Raw genomic sequence first — 18,011 nt, 5'->3', positions numbered from 1 at the left:
ACATGAAAAGCAAATTCCCAAAGGTTTCTGAGATTGCTGAGATCCGATGCAAGATGACTGCTCCCACCCACCGGCCCACCCACCCACTAATAAGACATTATGCCATCCTATTTTTGGTAACAATTAAAGGGCTCCCGGTGCAAGCAGAAAGCTGTTTATTTTCTGTTACATCACTTCGCTTTGCCTTCGAAGGCTGGTCTGTGCTCAGTGTTTTCGTGGTGATGCAAGTCCGCTCTCTCCTCGAGCAGTTGGATCCCTCCCATCTCGCAGCACCTCACAGGTCTCTTCCCCGAGCAGTGCATCGCTGGAGCGAGGAGCAGCTCACGAATCAGCTGCAGGTCCCTGTTTTGAAAAGCAGAGAGACAGAGGCAGAGGAAAAGGGTGGACTCTTATGTGACCTGGTCTTAAAGCAAGACAATCACCATCTGAATTCCAGAAGCCCTGTTCATGTTTGGGGATATTTTTTCGACTGCATGGAATCAGAGAGAAGCCAAAGGATGGGAAATGCCTGCATCCCCCTGAAAAGAATTGCTTATTGCCTATGTCTCTTATCTGCGCTTTTGCTGACTGAGGGGAAGAAACCAGCGAAGCCAAAATGCCCTGCCGTGTGTACTTGTACCAAAGATAATGCTTTATGTGAGAATGCCAGATCCATTCCACGCACCGTTCCTCCTGACGTTATCTCATTGTAAGGCCCGTAAGCATTTTGGTATCTAATTTACAATTTAAAAATTCCAGCCGATGTATTTGGGGCTTTGCATGTATTGGTAGAAGGGCATGGGGAGAGATTCCTCTTGCACGCTTGGCCATTTGACAGGGCTAACATTTTGCTGCATTTAGAAATTTTGATTTTTATTAGCTGCTACAGAACATGCTTAGATATCTTCCACCCCTGAACATTATTATGAGAAACCTGTAGCAGATTCATCTCTCCTACTTCATCTGGAAAGGAACAGTATCGTACTTCATAAAATAGTGTCAAATAGTGACTGTTTTGCTAAACTGGATTAACATAAGGTTTGTTCTGTGTGTGTGTCTCTTTGTGTGTGTCTGTTTATTGTTTTGTTTTGTTTTCTTTCAGATCCTTTGTGAGATCTGGTTTTACTGAAATCTCAGAAGGGAGTTTTTTATTCACACCATCGCTGCAGCTCTTGTGAGAAATATTTATATCATGACTATTTTTAATACGGCATATATTTGGATAAACCCTCTAGTAAAACGATCTCAATATTAATTTTGTCAAATGTGATTATATTTCTGGAGAGGAAAGGAATATCAGTAAAGTGAGGTAGCTGGGTTTGTTTGCGACTTGACACCCACGGTGCGGATTGATGCTTGCAATTGTAAATTTGCTAACCTGTAATGCTAGCTACTTTCATGGCTATTTATGAAGTTGTTGGAATGTTGCAACAATGATCTTCATTTCATTCCACCCTTTTACTTTCAATTTTGACTTGGGAACTTTGGTAATTTTACCCTGGAGTTTCTGAATTAGTCAATACAGAACCCAGCATAACATATGCGCTCAAGATGTTGTCCTCGGGGACCTGGGGCAGGCTGCTACTCTGTATGATTTACCGTGTGGGGAAGAAAAATCTCAGTTCTTTCTAGGTAATTCCTTAAAATATTCATTCTCAAGTGACTGCTTTCTAATCTCATCTAATTTATAACTCATCCCCTTATAAGGAGGGAAAGGAAATATTAATATAGGAGAGTGCAAAGGATTAGTCTTTGCTGTGTGTTTTAAGTTAGCCATGAGGGAACCATATATTCAGTCTATGTCTGAAAATAGTCAAAAAATAATATTTGACTAAGAAATCAGATCTCTCCACAGTCATAACGTAACATGGATAATTTGTTCTGACGTGTAACGTTTGGCCATTGGAGTGTTAGTTCTTAGATCAGGACCACATATGGGGGCAAGAGGTCCCCCCCAACCCCCCACCCCGTTCTCAGGTGTCAGGCCACAGACTGGGTTGTAGTTACCGGTTCCAGGGGGGGAATCAGCCAAATGTCCATCAACTGAGCTGTAGTTATCTTAACTGCATGATCCTGGACCCAAGTTTTTTTGCCTGTTTTTGTTTTCTTGCCTTAATTGGCCATTTTGGCCTTTTGAGGTTTTATATACAGAGGCAAACAGCATGGATTTGAAATGCGAGAGACCTGTGTGTAAATCTCACCCTACCACTCCCTAGAAACTAGACGTGAAATTGTGTGCAAATGACTAATTCTCTCTGAGCCTCAGTCTCCTCATCTGTAAAATGGAGGTGATGACACCTTGAAAAGTTATCAGAGATAAATAAGATTTAAGTAGATAAAATGCTTGGTATAGGATGTGACAAATGGTTACACATTTTATAAATGGTAGGGTTTTAACTTTTCACATAAAGCTAAAAAAGCTAAAAAAAAATCACTTAATTTATTGTTTCGTCTATATGAAATCCCCAAACTGGTTTGACTATTTCATTTCACAAACCTGATCAGGTGTTTTGATATTATGTAATAATGTTGGCTACTGTCCTTCTACTAGCTAATGTCTTTGAATGATTAACAATTGAGTAGAATATTCCTAAGTGATTTATCTGTTTGATTGATGGCTAATAGTGTGATTAGGGGAAGTGTTAGTACATCAAACAAATTCAAAAAAGACAGAGTCTTTAGCACATAAAGGGGCAAAGTCTTCAGTGCTGGGATCCTTCCGTAGGATAAGAATTGCTTGTATGTGAGAAAGTGATCAGTTGTGCCTATGTTATTATTTGTTAAATACATAAATGGCTCATTTTAAAAGCATCCTTTTGTTGAGCTAAGGCACCTCTCTCTCCCCAGGAGAGTTAAATAGATCAGTCCTTAAAATTTGAGAAGCGTCAGTTGACACATACTACTCAAATTCCAACACTGGATGGGCATTAGCTGTGACACAGAAAGCCCGGATCGATCAACCTCATCAGTTAGCACCTCTCCACTCTGTGTTTCTGCTGGGTGGATCCGGCCTCAGCAAACACAGATGCTGGACAATGTTATAGAAATAGTTACCGGCTGCTGCAGAGTAATGTGATTACACGTATTTAGAATCACAGAGGAAAGCCAAGGAACTGGTTTTTAAATAGCCCACACGGAGCGTGTGTGCCATGCCCCTGCGTTCCATGCTCTGAGTTCCTATGGAACATTCCAGCCCTTATTTCTAAAAGCAGTTCAGTTTTCAGAAATAACAAAAGGGCGAGTAATTCTTGCCCTGGATGTCCTTACTTAACTCACACTGGCTAACCTCAACGTGGCAGATCTGTGCCAGTGCTGATCTTATGCAAAATTGTCCAGGGTCAAAGTTTGTCTCTGATCTCCAGGATCCTGTTTCCTAAAGATTCTGCTCCCCATTCTTCCTGTCCAATGTTCTCTGTTTCCTCCTGTCGTTGGGAAAGGGTCTAATAAGCGCATTTTCACTGAGGAGAAAATAAATGAAAAAGCTCCAAGTATGAACAGTGTCATAATCATAACAGTGGTGGGAATGCATGGCTCACAGACAGAAAGAGTTTTTCTGTAGGACAGGGCCATCCACTGCCCTGAACACCCCACACTGGAACATGAAGACCCAGGGGTCTTATTTGCCTTTGCATGACTTTTGCCATCAGACCAGACCTGGATCACACCAACCATTGCTCGGGGTTTGCAATGAATTCTAATGGTATTCGTGACCGCGGATTACCAAACTGACCTGTCATATCCTGTGAAGAGAGAAACTTCAGAATCGATTCTGCTTGATTGATGTACAAAGGCAGTTGGTTTCTTGCTAAGTTGTGGAAAAGAGAAAAGAAATGACCCATTCATGTCGCCCACCCTAACAATCTGGTAATTTCATTATGGCCCCAAATGCTTTTTCAGACCTTCTGCAGAAGGCATGATGAGAAGTACTTTTTGAAATGTTAGCCTGGGGTACTGAGGGAAACAGACGTAGTGCCTCCTTAAGTTACATATAATGTTTTTGGGGAAAAGATCCTGGTAGGCCTTGGCTGGCAATGTGTGTTGGAGAACAAGAAAAACAAAAGCCCACACTCTGTAGAGAGGAAGAATAAAATTATCCAATAAAAATTCATCAGATTAGTTATACAAACCTATTTTTTTAAAAAACACCTATGGTTTTAAACAACAGCAACAAAACCTTTCCCAAGCAAATGTAATTTCATTCATGTTTCCATAGGCCTGCTGTGAAACATAACCGGTGGGAATGATTATTCATTCTAGTCTGTTTTTAGTGATAGGAGCGAGTGGTACTTGTAGCGAAGGCAATTTACAGAAATGTGTTTTCACACAGGACAGTCCTGTTCTTCTCAACCACAGACTAAAATCCCCAATGATGTAGGCTCATTACAGAAGTAAAATTCAAATTTAAGAGCATAAAATGTGGCCACATTGCCATTTGTTGATCAAATTTTTAATAAACTAAAGCTATCCAACTCTAAAGAGAGTTCTATTTGCAGGGAGTAAATTACAGGGTTAGGTTAGTATCATGCACACACACAAAATCTTTATATAAGAATTTGGTGTAACCAGAAAAAATTCTATTTATTCCAGTGAGATCTGACCTTGTCTGAAGCAACAGAATTGATCCCTCTGGGGAAAAAATATCATCATTTCTTTTATTAATCCACAATCAATACATAAATATATAGCCCATAAGAAATCAAAAACTAAAAAACAGAAAAGCAAACAGCATGAACATGATAAATCATAAGTCCATCCTTACTAAGATTTTATCATTCAGTTCTTCAAAATAGGATTTGTCCGGGGAAAGCTATCCATAGCCTCTCTCACCTGTACAGCGATTAGCCTCTTTTTCTATTCCTCCTTACATGACAAATGTAAGAAACAGTTAGCAATCTTCAGTGACAACTCAAGCCAGACCCATCAGCTAAGAGGGCTTCTAGAGGAATTACTGGCCGGTTATAGATGAGCATGTTTTGGTTTGTGCCCAGTTGATGGCCCACAAGGGACGAAAAAGTAAACATTTCAATCACCTAGGCTGTTTTGTCTACAATCTGCCCAATGACCCATAGCTCTGATTTTTAACTTCTTAATTAATTAATTGTTGTGACTGTGCACACAGCCCTGTACACCAAAGGTTTTCTCTGAAGGTGTATTTCATTCTCTCAATTATTCAAGCAAGAAACTTAGGAGTTACCTCTCCCTCATGTCCACTTTCAACAGGAAACAGCATGAGAATCTGCCATCTCCTCTTCACCCCAGGACCATGGCCCTAACTGAGGCTGCAATCACTGTTCCACAGGCTGCTGGGGAGATTCTGCACTGGTCCCCCGATTCCGGTCCCTATTCTCCCCACCTCCATCAGGGTTACCTTCTTGAAGCGCAGATCTCATCATGTCACCCTCATGCTTGGAAGCCTTTAATGGTTCCCTAGAAACAGAGAAACATCTGAACACCCGAGTTGGTATTAATAGAATTTGGCTATTTGTCTAGGGTCATCTCTCGCAGTATTGATCGCACACACACATACACACACACATACACCCACACACTGTAAGATCCATGCATACCAGCCTGAAGTACCTCTATTTTCTCAAGCTCTGTAGATTTTACTGATGTCTATAGTTCTTTCTGTCATTTTTAGAGCTAACTGTGCTTGTGTCTGCCCTTGTTTCTCGAGGATTCTCAATAGCCAAGGTCCTAGAAAAGAGCCCGGATGTTATAAGCTTAGATCTTGCTTACTATATGTTTGTTGAATTCAGTTCATATTTTTATAGATTTTATACTAGAGATTCCTGTTTTCCTATCAGTAGATAGTCTCGGTCATGTACCTGCTCTTTTGTATGTTTTGTATACACAATCAGATTTCATGTGAATTAATAGTGTGGACGTCTGGAAAGTGGGCTGAACCAAAAAAAAACCATGAAGAGATATTTGTTCACGACATTATGATGTCAAACTCCTTCAACAGATATTTCCAGTGTACTGGAACTTAAAAGGCAAAGCATCCAAAATCTTTCTTTAGACCCACCTGCTGAATCCCTTTTGTTTCACTCTGATTTCCTCTAGGTCTTTGACAAGTACAAAATCATATTTGCCACCCAGGTTCTCTCCCAGGTTTGACTAGCCTCTCTCCTGTGAAGGTTCAAAGTCCCCCTTCATCCAGTCTGACAGGACATCCAAAGAAAAATGTTGGTTGAGCATTATTAAGATGAAGAGCAAATTTATGAACACAAAGACTGTATCATAAGGCAGTCATGATAAGCTCTCTCATTTTGTTCAAAATGATATTCAGTTGATTGGTGAGGATGGTGACTCTTGCCCATTGTTGAGCCTACGGCTGATATAGGCTACAAAATGATCCCAGGGCATTACAGTGACAGCTGTGGTGTCAAAATGGCTAACCCTGGTGAGCTGGCAATGTGGCAAGTAGTAAAGAACACAGGTTTTGTGGTCAAATAGACGTGGGTTCAAATCCTCGCTCTGCTGCTTCCTAGTTCTGTGATTCGGGGCAAGTTTAACCAAGCCTCATTATCTGCATCTACAAAGTGGGCAATAACCATAGTACCTGTTACACAGGATTACAGTCAGGATTCAATGAAACAGTACACGTAAAGCACTTGGCACAGCTCCTGTAACTCAATAAACATTAGCTTTCATTATAGTTCTGAAAATCACTTTAATTTGAATGACCTTAACATCAGATTAGCATCTGATTGTATAGTTTGGGTTTTCCTACAGTGCTAGCTGTAAAATTCTATTGTTCTACGCATAGGTCTCCATCAGAACCTGCTAAGAAATCTTTCTTCAAATACTTCTCACAAGGAACGTGAACTATTTACCTTTCCGAGAATGGGAGGGGAAAAGAGAAGCAGAACCCTTTCACTTCTTCCTCATGAAAAAACAACTGGAACCGTATTTTGTAAACATGTCAAGTTTTGTTAAAAATAATTAACACTGGCCAGTCTTCAGATGAGTAGTTTTGTGGTAAGATGGTAAGAAGCCTGAAGTAGAAGTCAGGAGACTTGGGTTTGAAATCCAGTTCAGACAGTAACGGGCTGTGTGACCAAGTATCCCTGGGCCTCAGATTTTATATGTAGAAAATATCAGAGATAGATTAAATTATGGTTCTCACACTCAAATGCCCAGTGGGGGCTGGGGTGATAAGGTAAATGAAGGAAACAGTTGGGTATAAGACAGTAGGGAGTGGTAGTGACTGGGGTAAACCAGACAAGACATGTCTTACCTAAAAATGACATCTTCAGTTTCAACTGATTATTGCTGACCGCACATGAATATGTGGTCTTACTTTTTAAATTTTCAGGGGAAGGCAGAAATCTGGAGGCAGATTTCTGAAACAGGAGACCAAACAAAACATATGTAATTGGCATTTTGAGACCTTCATGTTCAATTAACTAAGGTCTCTTTCTGCTTAAAAATTCTATTGTATTCTATTCTATTCTACAAACAGAGTACTGTTTGTAGGATAGAATACATAATATAGAAAATGGCCTTGTTAAAGAAAAGGACAATTTATTGTATCAATTCTAACAAACCAGTAAATTAGATTGTTAAATGAAAGAGCCTCATTCTATGGAATTGACTATTATAAAGTTATTATTAGAATAATAATGTAGTTTGGGAATAATAATTTCCCAAGCAGGTCCACTGGGACTTTACCAGGAGCTCCCATGGTGGCTGATGGTAGAACAATGTTTCAATATCCCTCCCATGGGGCAAGGACTGGAAAGGAATTGTTGAGCCCATTTACATGGCAGGATGACAGGTGCTTGCCTGTGTAAATTGTGATTAAAAAACAACGACCTTTAAAAAATAAACAGACTAGAATTTATATGCACAAGTAACTCCTGACTTGCAGAGAATTCCTTACAGGAGATCAGAGATTCTTCCTAACTTTGCTTCTATAGCTAAACGTTTCTAGATCTTTGAGAATTGTCTTCACTGCCAGTTTACAAGTCATACAATAAAACCAGGCAAAGTTTTGTTAGGGGACATTGTCATTTTTGTATTGCCTGATGCCAAGCACTGTATATGTCTCATTTTTTATTTCATCATCACAATAACCCTGTGAGGAAGTGTGATTATGTCCATTTTGCAGATGAAGCACTAAATCCTAGAAGGGTTAGGTAACCTCCGCGATGTCACACCCCTCATAAGTCTGCAGAGCCGGAGTGTAAACCCACATCCTCACTTTTAACTACTTCTCTCTGCTTCCTCTTGAACATGAATAACTGGGCTTAACTTTGCATAGCTTTGTTCCCCAAATCGAATCCCCTCTCAAAGGGTCAACCTTTGTCATTAGTGCGGATATGCAGGGGATGTGTCCTCATTCCTGGAGAAAATCGTTGACAAGCCCTTTGAAAGAGTGGCCCGCTGCAAGAACATCGAGTTTCCCTAGGGTTCAACTCTCTTTGTATGTGTAAACTCTGGTCTCCTTCCTTTGAAAGAGAGAGAGAGTGAAGAAAAGAGCAAATGGAAAGGGACTTATATACTTTAAAGTTATATCTTAGACCAATGTTTTCTAAACTCGTGTCCTATAGAACAGTTGTCCTGAAAAAAAAAAGAGTTCTGTGCTCAAATAAATTTGGGAAACCACTCATTCTATCCCTGCTTGGCTACTCGCAATGCATCTTGGCTTAGAAAAGTCTCTGGAATTATTTTATGTTGTTTTCCTTTTCTTAACCTACAACAGGATATTGGGAATCTATGCCTTCGGTGTTTGCTTTATTTATTTATTTATTTTTAAAGAGCTTCTTTTTATTTATTTATTTATTTTTTTGCGATACGCGGGCCTCTCACTGTTGTGGCCTCTCCCGTTGCGGAGCACAGGCTCTGGATGCGCAGGCTCAGCGGCCATGGCTCACAGGCCCAGCCGCTCCGCGGCATGTGGGATCTTCCCGGACTGGTGCACGAACCCATGTCCCCTGCATCGGCAGGCAGACTCTCAACCACTGCGCCACCAGGGAAGCCCTATTTTATTTATTATTATTTTTATTATTTATTCATTTATTTATTTATTTATGGCTGTGTTGGGTCTTCATTGCTGTGCACGGGCTTTCTCTAGTTGTGGCAAGCGGGGGCTACTCTTCGTTGCGGTGTGGGGCTTCTCATTGTGGTGGCTTCTCTTGTTGCGGAGCACGGGCTCTAGGCACGCGGGCTTCAGTAGTTGTGGCACACCGGCTCAGTAGTTGTGGCTCTCGGGCTCTAGAGAGCAGGCATAGTAGTTGTGGCACACGGGCTTAGTTGATCCGCGGCATGTGGGATCTTCCTGGACCAGGGCTCGAACCCATGTCCCCTGCATTGGCAGGCAGATTCTTAACCACTGCGCCACCAGGGAAGTCCCTTGCTTTATTTATTAGCTTAATTATTTATACCTCAGCTTGTTCTAGAGAGGCTTGCTAACAGAGCTTGGGTGGGTAGAAAGAATCCTATCTTAAAGGATCCATTAAACCATCTATCTCCATATAAGGAGTGACTCACTGCCAGGCTGTCTACCTGGTCAAGCAGCGTGGCACACTCTGCTTCTTTGGGGACCTCCCAGTGGAGCTCCATCTTTCAGAGGAAGTAGATTATCACTTGCAGCCCATTCGATAGGAAAAAGCCCTTGAGCTTAAATTTACACTCTCACTGTTTTTGTTTTGAGAGGATTCCCTCACAGCTATTTCCCAAATGCCTAATCCAGCATTTCCCTGGGTATACACACTGTATATAAAACTCAATGATAAAAGCGTCCCATTATCAATAAGATTGGGAAGCTGCATATTTAAATCCCTTTTGAAGAGTCTCAATTTACTTAAGGATAGAAAGATTCGTGTAATTAGGAACCCCGAGTAACTTCATTTACCCACTTTCCCCAAATTTATTTGTCTGTTTTTTTCTGTTGTTGTTCACGTAAAACCTCTCAACCCCGTAAAGGCCTTGTGTTCCAGGGACTACACTCGGGGAACTACTGGGCAAGGCTTGCCTAGATTTGTAGCAGATACTGGGCAGATCTGATAGGACTAAAAGGAGGAAGCATGGCCTTGCCCATGACCATTACCAGTCCGGGGGGAGATCATACTGGAGCACAGAATCCCAGCTCTGCCAGTTACAAGCTTCAAATTACCTCTCTCACCTCGGGTTTCTTTGTATCTTAAATGGAGACTACACTACAGTGTTCATTGGAGGATTAAAATGAGTTAATAGATGGCAATCTGATAAAGACGAGGCTTGGCATAGAATAGGCTTTAAATAAAATTTAAGTCCCTCCTCCTTTGCTTTTTAGAAGCAGGGAAATACAGACTGAATTTACAAACAACGTCGGGAGGGTGGGCTGTTGACTAGTTATGCCAATGTCTATAAAGGAAAAGTTTTGACTATCCTGGGAGGAGAGGTAATGAACTATAAAACCAAAGGGGTGGGTCCATGCTCAAGCCTTTGCTAGGGTGCATGCCAAGAATATTCCCCAGGGAAGCCCTGCAAATCTAAAATCTACATTCTAAACCTGGCGCTGCTCCTGACAAAAGATGTGGCCTTGAATAAGTCACTTAATTCCGCAGGCCTCAGTTTCCTCACCTGAGGAATTGAATGGCATATCTCTCTAGGATGCCCCCCCCCCCCTCAGACTTACGAGAGCAAAAGTAAGGTTACTCTCCATCAATCCAGATCGAAGAGGTGGTGGTCTACTTAAGGATCAGCTGAATTACATTGAAAATGTTTTCCAAGGATGAAAGTCAAAAAGAACTGTGACATAATGCGCTCATACGCGATGTGTCCCATTTTAATGCTTTCCTATCTTAAGAGCATATTTTAAAATATTCAGATGTAAATTATTCACGTGGCACATGCACTTAGAACGTGGGCATTTAACTGAAGTTAATCATTGGCCTATTATTAACTTTCATTCAACCAGTCCTATTCTTTTGGATAAAGGAGAATATTAGTAACAGCTAGCAGGTCTGAATCATTTAAGCAGAGGCAGCTCTAAACAAGTTGGCCAGCCCCTCCAGCTATGCCCTCGAATCTTCCAACGGCTGTAACCCATGCATCTTGCTCTCTCATTTACATATATATGCACATATACACACACAGGCACACATATGTACTTGGAAGTATGTTTACGCAACACTGCCCACGGCTGCCTAATTCCCTGGACAACGCTCATAACAGCTCTCTTAGGTAGGTGACAATCTCACTGGACCTCAGTTTCCCACTCTGTATAACTAAGGTCCTTCACTAGAGCTAAAAGCTCTTCCAGCTCTGATATTTTATGTCTATGCTCGTTGCTGAGCGATTCCTTGGCAGAAGCATTGGAGACATGCTCTTATACATTATCTCATGGAATTCTTAGAATCTTCCAGGAAATCTTTTTGTTATTATCATTCCTATTTTAATGGAGGATGAAATAGATTTACCTCCTTGATGTATCATGTACATAATAAACGGCAGCCACAAACTTAGAAACCAGATTCTCTATTCTATGTCTAATCAGTGCCATCTCTAAGGGACAGCCCAATGCTGGCTGCTCACTCTTCTTCATCCAGAGTAGCCCTTACTGAGGGGTTGTTTTATGGGAGAGCCCCCTAAATCATCCCCCACTCCATAGCTGCAAAGATCTGCTTCAGGCTGGAAGATAAAATGCAGACCACTTGTGGAACAATGACAATTCTGATGGCAGTTAAGATGTCACGGGTGACTAGAGAGAGTCTGAAGAAGTGTCATTAGAGCCAGGGGGCCCTGATGTGACTAGATGAGCAGTCTGGCTTGAAACAAGGGGAGATTTTCCCAGCAGGGTTACTCCTCCCTTTCAGCCATCTGCAGACCTGCCTCCCCACTATGCCCCACTCCTCATGTAGAGGCCATGCCTACTCTTCCATGAATGAAGCCTGCAGCCCTACAAGCCTGACGCATACATCTTTCAAGCTAGTTTAGACCCCTCATTTGACAACATAGAGAGGAGAAGTGATGTGCTCAAGGCCACACAGAGGATTTACGGCCAAGTGGCAATGAAGACCCAGGCTTTGCGATTCCCTCTGCAGCATGCTCCTTCCCTGGTCCCTAGAAGAGGTGAGAAGCCAGGGCAAGAAACCACTTCAGCAGCCCAGCAGCCTTGGCATCGACACATGTCCCTCCTGCCCAGTTATTTTACTCTTGTGGACCCCCAGCTGGATGTTGGGCAGCCTTAGCCTTGACCTCCACCTAATGTAGCTAGATCCTCATTCTGTGATCCTCTGCTTCTTCCTTTACTTCTCTGTTGCTGATCCCAGCACTTGAGCTCCATGCCAACCCTATCACACACTTCTCTGCCCCTTTTGAATTAAGTGCTGCTGGTCCTAGCTTTTCAACTAGGAACCCCCTAATAACCTTTCAGCCTTGGTGTTAATTTATTGCTTATGGAGAGGTGCGACCCACTCCTACAGACAGTTGAAAATAGGTAGTCAGAAGGAAGAACTGGAGCTCAGGGTCAGCAGACATTTTACAGATCTCGTCCTCTGGTCCCAGTGCAATATTAATTTTAAATTTATGAAAGCTTTAAAATAAAAAACTATCATCAACAGGAAATTTTAAGAATATTATTCTAAATATTTGTTGAAATCAAATATGCAATTTTAAGACATTACATTTAAAACTTACTGGATGCTTTACGTAGAGGTAAAGACATATTTCTAAATATTGATACTTTCATTTTAAATCAGAAAGAATAAAAACATATGAATTGAGCATGAAACAATACATATTCTAAGGACCTCAAGAGAAAATAAATAATAAACAGAAAAAAAAAATAAATTAGGAAGCAGTGGGAATAAGTAAATCCAAGATTTCATTTTTGGAAAAACCCAATAAAATAGCAGACATTTGAAGGAAGTAATACGTACTCGCAAGTGGCGGGGCGGGGGAGGGCATTAATTATTCAACAACAGGCTTTGGCAAATTTGGGTAAATTCTAGGCAGGAATCAAGGCAATGTCTCACCTCACATCATAGATAAAAGTAAGTCCCAAATAAATTAGAGTCAAAAAAAAAAAAGCTTAAGGAGGGAGGTTTAGGTAATATTTCATTAATATCAAGGTAGGAAAAAACATTTTAAGAATTACAGCAAAGAAAGAATATATAATAGAAGTTGATATATTTTGTTAAAATGTAAAATGTCTATATGTTAAAAATCATGATTCAAAAGGCAAATCATAATCAGTAGGGAAAAACTCAGCATCAAATAAGAAAGGAAAAGAATAGCTAATATCCTTAGTAAATAAAAGGCGCTTAGAAAGCAACAAAAATGGTCAAAGAACATGATTTCATAGAAAAAGAAACAAAAATGATAATACTAAATGTTGGTAAGGATGTGGTAAAAACAGGCGTTTTTATATTCAGAATTGAACATGTAATTTGATACGAGTTAGTAATAAACTAGAGACATACAAACCATATACAATCCAATAATGTTACTTTTAAAAATCTATCCTAAGTCTATTCTAAGGAAAGAATTAGGAATATGGAAAAATACTTGCATGAGAGGGTGGTTATGGTAGTGTTTATAATAGTGAAAATTGGAATCAACAATAAAAAAGTTAAATCCCGATATCTCCATAATACAAAACTTACTCGTCTGTTAAAATTATATATTGAAAATGTATTGTCCTGAGAAATTATAAGTACATGAAAAGGAGGACACAGAACAATAAAATTATTATTCCAATTTTATAAATATATACATGCATGTATCATATATTTATTATATATACACATATTCACATCTTTAGGTAGTATGATTACAGTGATCTTTATTTTCTTCTTTAAGCTTTTCTTTATTTTCCAGAATTTCTACACTGAGCATGTAGCGTCCTTAAGCAGAATACACCGAACCGCATTCAGATTTTTAAAATTCTTGACTTGAAAAAAATACAAGTTGACATGACCTTAATGTGACTTTAAGACTGCTTATTTTGAGTAATTAATTCCTTTAAAAAAGGAATTATGACTTAATTAGATTTCTTAAAACTGCATAAGCTGAGTAGTGTTATTATGGTTGTCTACCAGAATGGGGATGTTGTATCACTATGTGATCCGGGTCCTATACTGAGAGACCACCCAGTGTGTGGAAAGGGCAGTAGACCAGGAGTCTTGGGCCTCATGACCTTGGTCAAAGCTTTTAACATTCCTCTAGGCCTCAGTTTCCTCCTGCCAAACAGCTATTAACACCTACTCTACCACTTTCACAGAGTTGGTTCAAAGACCAAATAAGATAATGCAGCAGGAGTCTATGAAATACAGGCTATCATGGAGGCAACAATCATCATTTAAAGAATGAGCTATTGCCTGCATGGTATTGACAGTTGATATGTACGGTCTTAAATGTCTTTCTTGATAAGGAAGTACACACTCCCTTGGTTGCAGAGGAAAAAACTCCTCCCCGCACCTCCTACACTCCGTTGTTTTCGTACTGCACTCATGAGACTGATGGCTAAGAGACCTAAGTGCACAGCCCTTGGGGGGAGGGTACAGAAAGGACAAGGTGCATCCCTGTGTCCACCTCCACCAAAATCCTAGGGAACAGTGCCTGCCTTTTTCCCTCCCTAAGAATAGAGGAAGTGGCAGAGACCTCAAATGTTCCCACAGGATCAGGGGCAGAGGGCAAACTCTACATTATCTCTGCACCAACCTACTGGATGGCCGCTTGGCAAGTGTATGGATAGAGATCTCTGATTTGCAGCTCAGGGTAACCAGTTCATTCAGACAGTACACTTATCCCCACCCACCCATCCATGTGCTACTTTTGTGAGGGCAGTTGTCAAATCTGAGTCATATTATTGTGGACTCCTGCTGCCTGTAGTTATGGAGACGGGACAATCCACAGCACCTCTGTGTACCAGAGCAACTATTCCAGCCACACTTGCTGCAAGGAGCACAGGCCCCCTCGGTCACCACAGGTAAAGGAAGGCTATTGTGGCTGACAAGAAAGTTTACCATATGCAGCCCTGGCTGTGTGTAAGAGACACCTGGGGAGCTTTTAAATATCTCATGCCCAGGCCACACCCCAGGTATAGAATTTAACCAGAATCCCTGAGGGCGAGAACCCAGTACCAATATTCTTAAAGCAGGTGATTTAAGTGCAACTAAGCTTGAGAAGCACAGGTGTAGGATCTAACACAGATCTGGGCATCTCCCTGCTCCAGCCTTCACACACGCTGCCCTTTGTGGGGTCTCCTCTGCATTCCACTCTCTTCTGAGTGTGCCTTGCACAGTCTGCCTGCCATGGAGGTAACTCAACCCTAAGGCCTCTTTTCTCCTTCAGCTCCTCTGCTAGCTGGTTCCATCTGTTTGTGATTCCAAATCCCCAAGAAGGGATTCATCTTTCGCCCAACTCACCTTTTTGAACCAGACTAGTTGGGCCATGGGATGCTGACTGACCTCAGGATCAGCTACTCTGCATGAAGAACGGAGTCCTTCTTGGTCTCATAATTTATGAAAAGGGACAGAGGTCATGAGGTATAAAACCTGGCCACCCTGGTCTGCCCCAGATCTGTTTTGTGTGAAGAGGGGGTGGAGTGACACAGTTTCCCTTAACAGGGACGTTAGGATTCTTTAACACATCTGGCTCAATAACAAATCATGATACTGAAATCAAACATTTATAAAGGAACCCATACAAATTAAAGATTGGCATTTTACCCCCTTTATAGCACAGGACCTTTTTAAGTTTTTTTAAGTATATATAGGATAATAAAATGGATAGCCTGCTCAACTATATTTAGAATGTATGTATAAATTAACAAATCTTTGTCCATGGAATCCTTGTCCAAAGAAAATTACAATTGAATTTAGAATCTAGATATTAGAATATCTAGATATTAGAATTAGAATCTAGATATTAGAATTTAGATATTCATTATTATCTTAGCCAGAGGGATTTGTTTTAGCTTTTATAAGAAAACTTTTTATTGAAATATAATTTACTTAAAGAAAAGTGTGCATATCCTAAGTGTACATCTTGATAGTTTAAATTAAGACTTAATTTTTTTGGAGCAGTTTTAGGTTCACAGCAGAATTGAAGAGAAGGCACAGAGATTTCCCATAGACCCACTACCGTGACACGTGCATAGCCTCCCCCATCACCAGCCTCCTCCACCAAGGTGGTATGTTTGTTACAACTGATGAACTTACTTGATCGCCCAGAGTCCATAGTCTACATTAGGGTTCAGTCTTGGTGCTGTACATCCTATGGCAAATGTACAGTGACATGTATCCATCATTATGGTAGCATACAGAGTATTTGCACTGCCCTAAAAATCCTCTATGCTCTGCCTATTCATCACTCCCACCCCTGCCATGATTTTTTATAAAGTTAACACCCTTGTAACCAGCACCCAGGTCAAGAAACCAAACATTATCATTACCCTAAAGACTCCCTTTGTGCCCCCTTCCCGTTACCACTCACCTTCGAGGGTAAACCCTATCTTGACTTCTGCCAGCATAGATTAGTTTTGCTGGGTTTTGTTCTTTATATAAGTGCAATCATGTAGGATGTATTTTATTGCATTCTGGCTTCTTTCCCTGGACTTACGTTTGTGAGACTCACCCATATTCTTGCGTGTTGTTGTAGTTTTAGCCAGAGGCTTTGATCCTTACGAGCTAGTTCAGCAAACACAATTCAGCCAGGAAATATGCTCAGGGCTGAGGACACAAAAGTCAATAAAGATAAGCCCGTGCTGTAAGGAACATTCAATCTAGTAATGTAGTAATGACCAGAATTTAATGTAAAGTAAATCCCTCTTTATTTAACAAATGTTTATTCAGTGTCCACTATGGGACAGGCACTATTACAGGTGCTAGGGATAAGCAATGAACAAGCAGATAAAAATTCTAGTGGAAACACTGTTTTAGTTCCCTGACATGTACGGGCTAATTCTGCCCACTAATATCTATATCCTACCCTGTTATGCATATGATTCAACATAAGAAGAACTAGTGTTAGAAGCCATTTCTTCCAGTGACTTGGAGTGTGATTTTGAAGTCACTGGTCCAACCACGGGACAGTTTGCAAACCAGTGAGCATGGGAGGTATTTCTCTGTATCTATTTCTGCCTTATTTCATTCTCTCCATCCTTGATGCTGCTGCTTATACAGAATGAAATGAACATCTGGAACCCAAGGAAGACTTTGGATGGTAGCTTACCTTGGAGTAAGGCTGAGTAATCCTCTTGTTTCCCAGAACCATGAAGTAAGAAGAGACAATTGCCAAAGTTGTGACTGAAATCATAAAACTTTGAATTTGTTTGAATAACTATGGGCATCTAATACGTATGACTATTCGATAGTGCTGACTCTTCAGAGTCTAGTGAATCACTTGAGTATAAAGCTATGTATGATGTTGGAAGGAGAAGGGATAGAAGAGAATCCAATATCATTCCAGGAATGATAGCTTAGGAAGAAATGCAAGAGATCATCTGGTTTTGTTTGTGTTTTCGCCCATTTTTACAGAAATTTTCAAGCATATATAAAAGTAGGGATAATAGTAAAATTTACTCCCATGGACCCAGCCTCCAATTTCAGAAATTACCACCTCATGCTCAGTTCATCTCTAACCCACTGCTACCCCCTCCTCTCAATATTCTGAAGGAATCCCAGATGTCAAATAAGTTATTCACAACTGTTTAGAAAGTGACATCTCCTAGTTTTAATCCCCTTAGTTAACAGGCTCAGAGAGGGTAAGTCACTAAGTTGGTTAGTGGCAGTTATTTTTAACCCCTACACCTCAAAAATAAAAGTCAAATAGTTTACTAACTGAGAATATTGGACTTTACATAGTACAATTAAACAGTACGTATGAGACATGAGGTGTCAAACTATGTCAAACTTCTGGTCTGTCCCATGACCACGGTCACATTTTAGACTCTAAGTACAAGTGAAATATGAGGTTCTCCTATATGAAAACCTTAACATGTAGACTAAATGTCACTTGAACTCATTATAAATTTGTCATCAGTACATGAAAAATTTATTTTCAGTCTTTATCAACACTTTATCTAATGAATTCCA

At 40.5% G+C, this 18,011-nt stretch overlaps 1 protein-coding gene and 1 long non-coding RNA gene across 2 annotated transcripts in view; one reads left to right on the top strand and one right to left on the bottom strand.

Moving 5' to 3' along the window:
• The first annotated feature begins 148 nt into the window (after positions 1-148).
• Positions 149-18,011, top strand: part of LGI1 (leucine rich glioma inactivated 1) — a 33,165-nt gene continuing 15,302 nt past the window's right edge. The window contains exons 1-2 of the mRNA XM_004315061.4: positions 149-688; positions 1,082-1,153. Of these exons, the coding sequence (XP_004315109.1) occupies positions 222-688; positions 1,082-1,153 (539 nt within the window). The 5' untranslated portion in view covers positions 149-221. The remainder of the gene's footprint in view (positions 689-1,081; positions 1,154-18,011) is intronic.
• LOC141276812 (uncharacterized) lies at positions 157-17,685 on the bottom strand. The gene is made up of 5 exons (XR_012326984.1): positions 16,552-17,685; positions 16,137-16,191; positions 5,348-5,406; positions 3,710-3,784; positions 157-342 (listed from the first exon to the last, which is right to left on the bottom strand). It is a non-coding gene; the product is annotated as an uncharacterized lncRNA (long non-coding RNA).

This window comes from Tursiops truncatus, chromosome 16 (assembly GCF_011762595.2).
Source record: "Tursiops truncatus isolate mTurTru1 chromosome 16, mTurTru1.mat.Y, whole genome shotgun sequence".
NCBI lineage: Eukaryota > Metazoa > Chordata > Mammalia > Artiodactyla > Delphinidae > Tursiops > Tursiops truncatus.
Note: the sequence above shows the minus strand (reverse complement) of the source record. Positions and strands in the feature narration are given on the sequence as shown.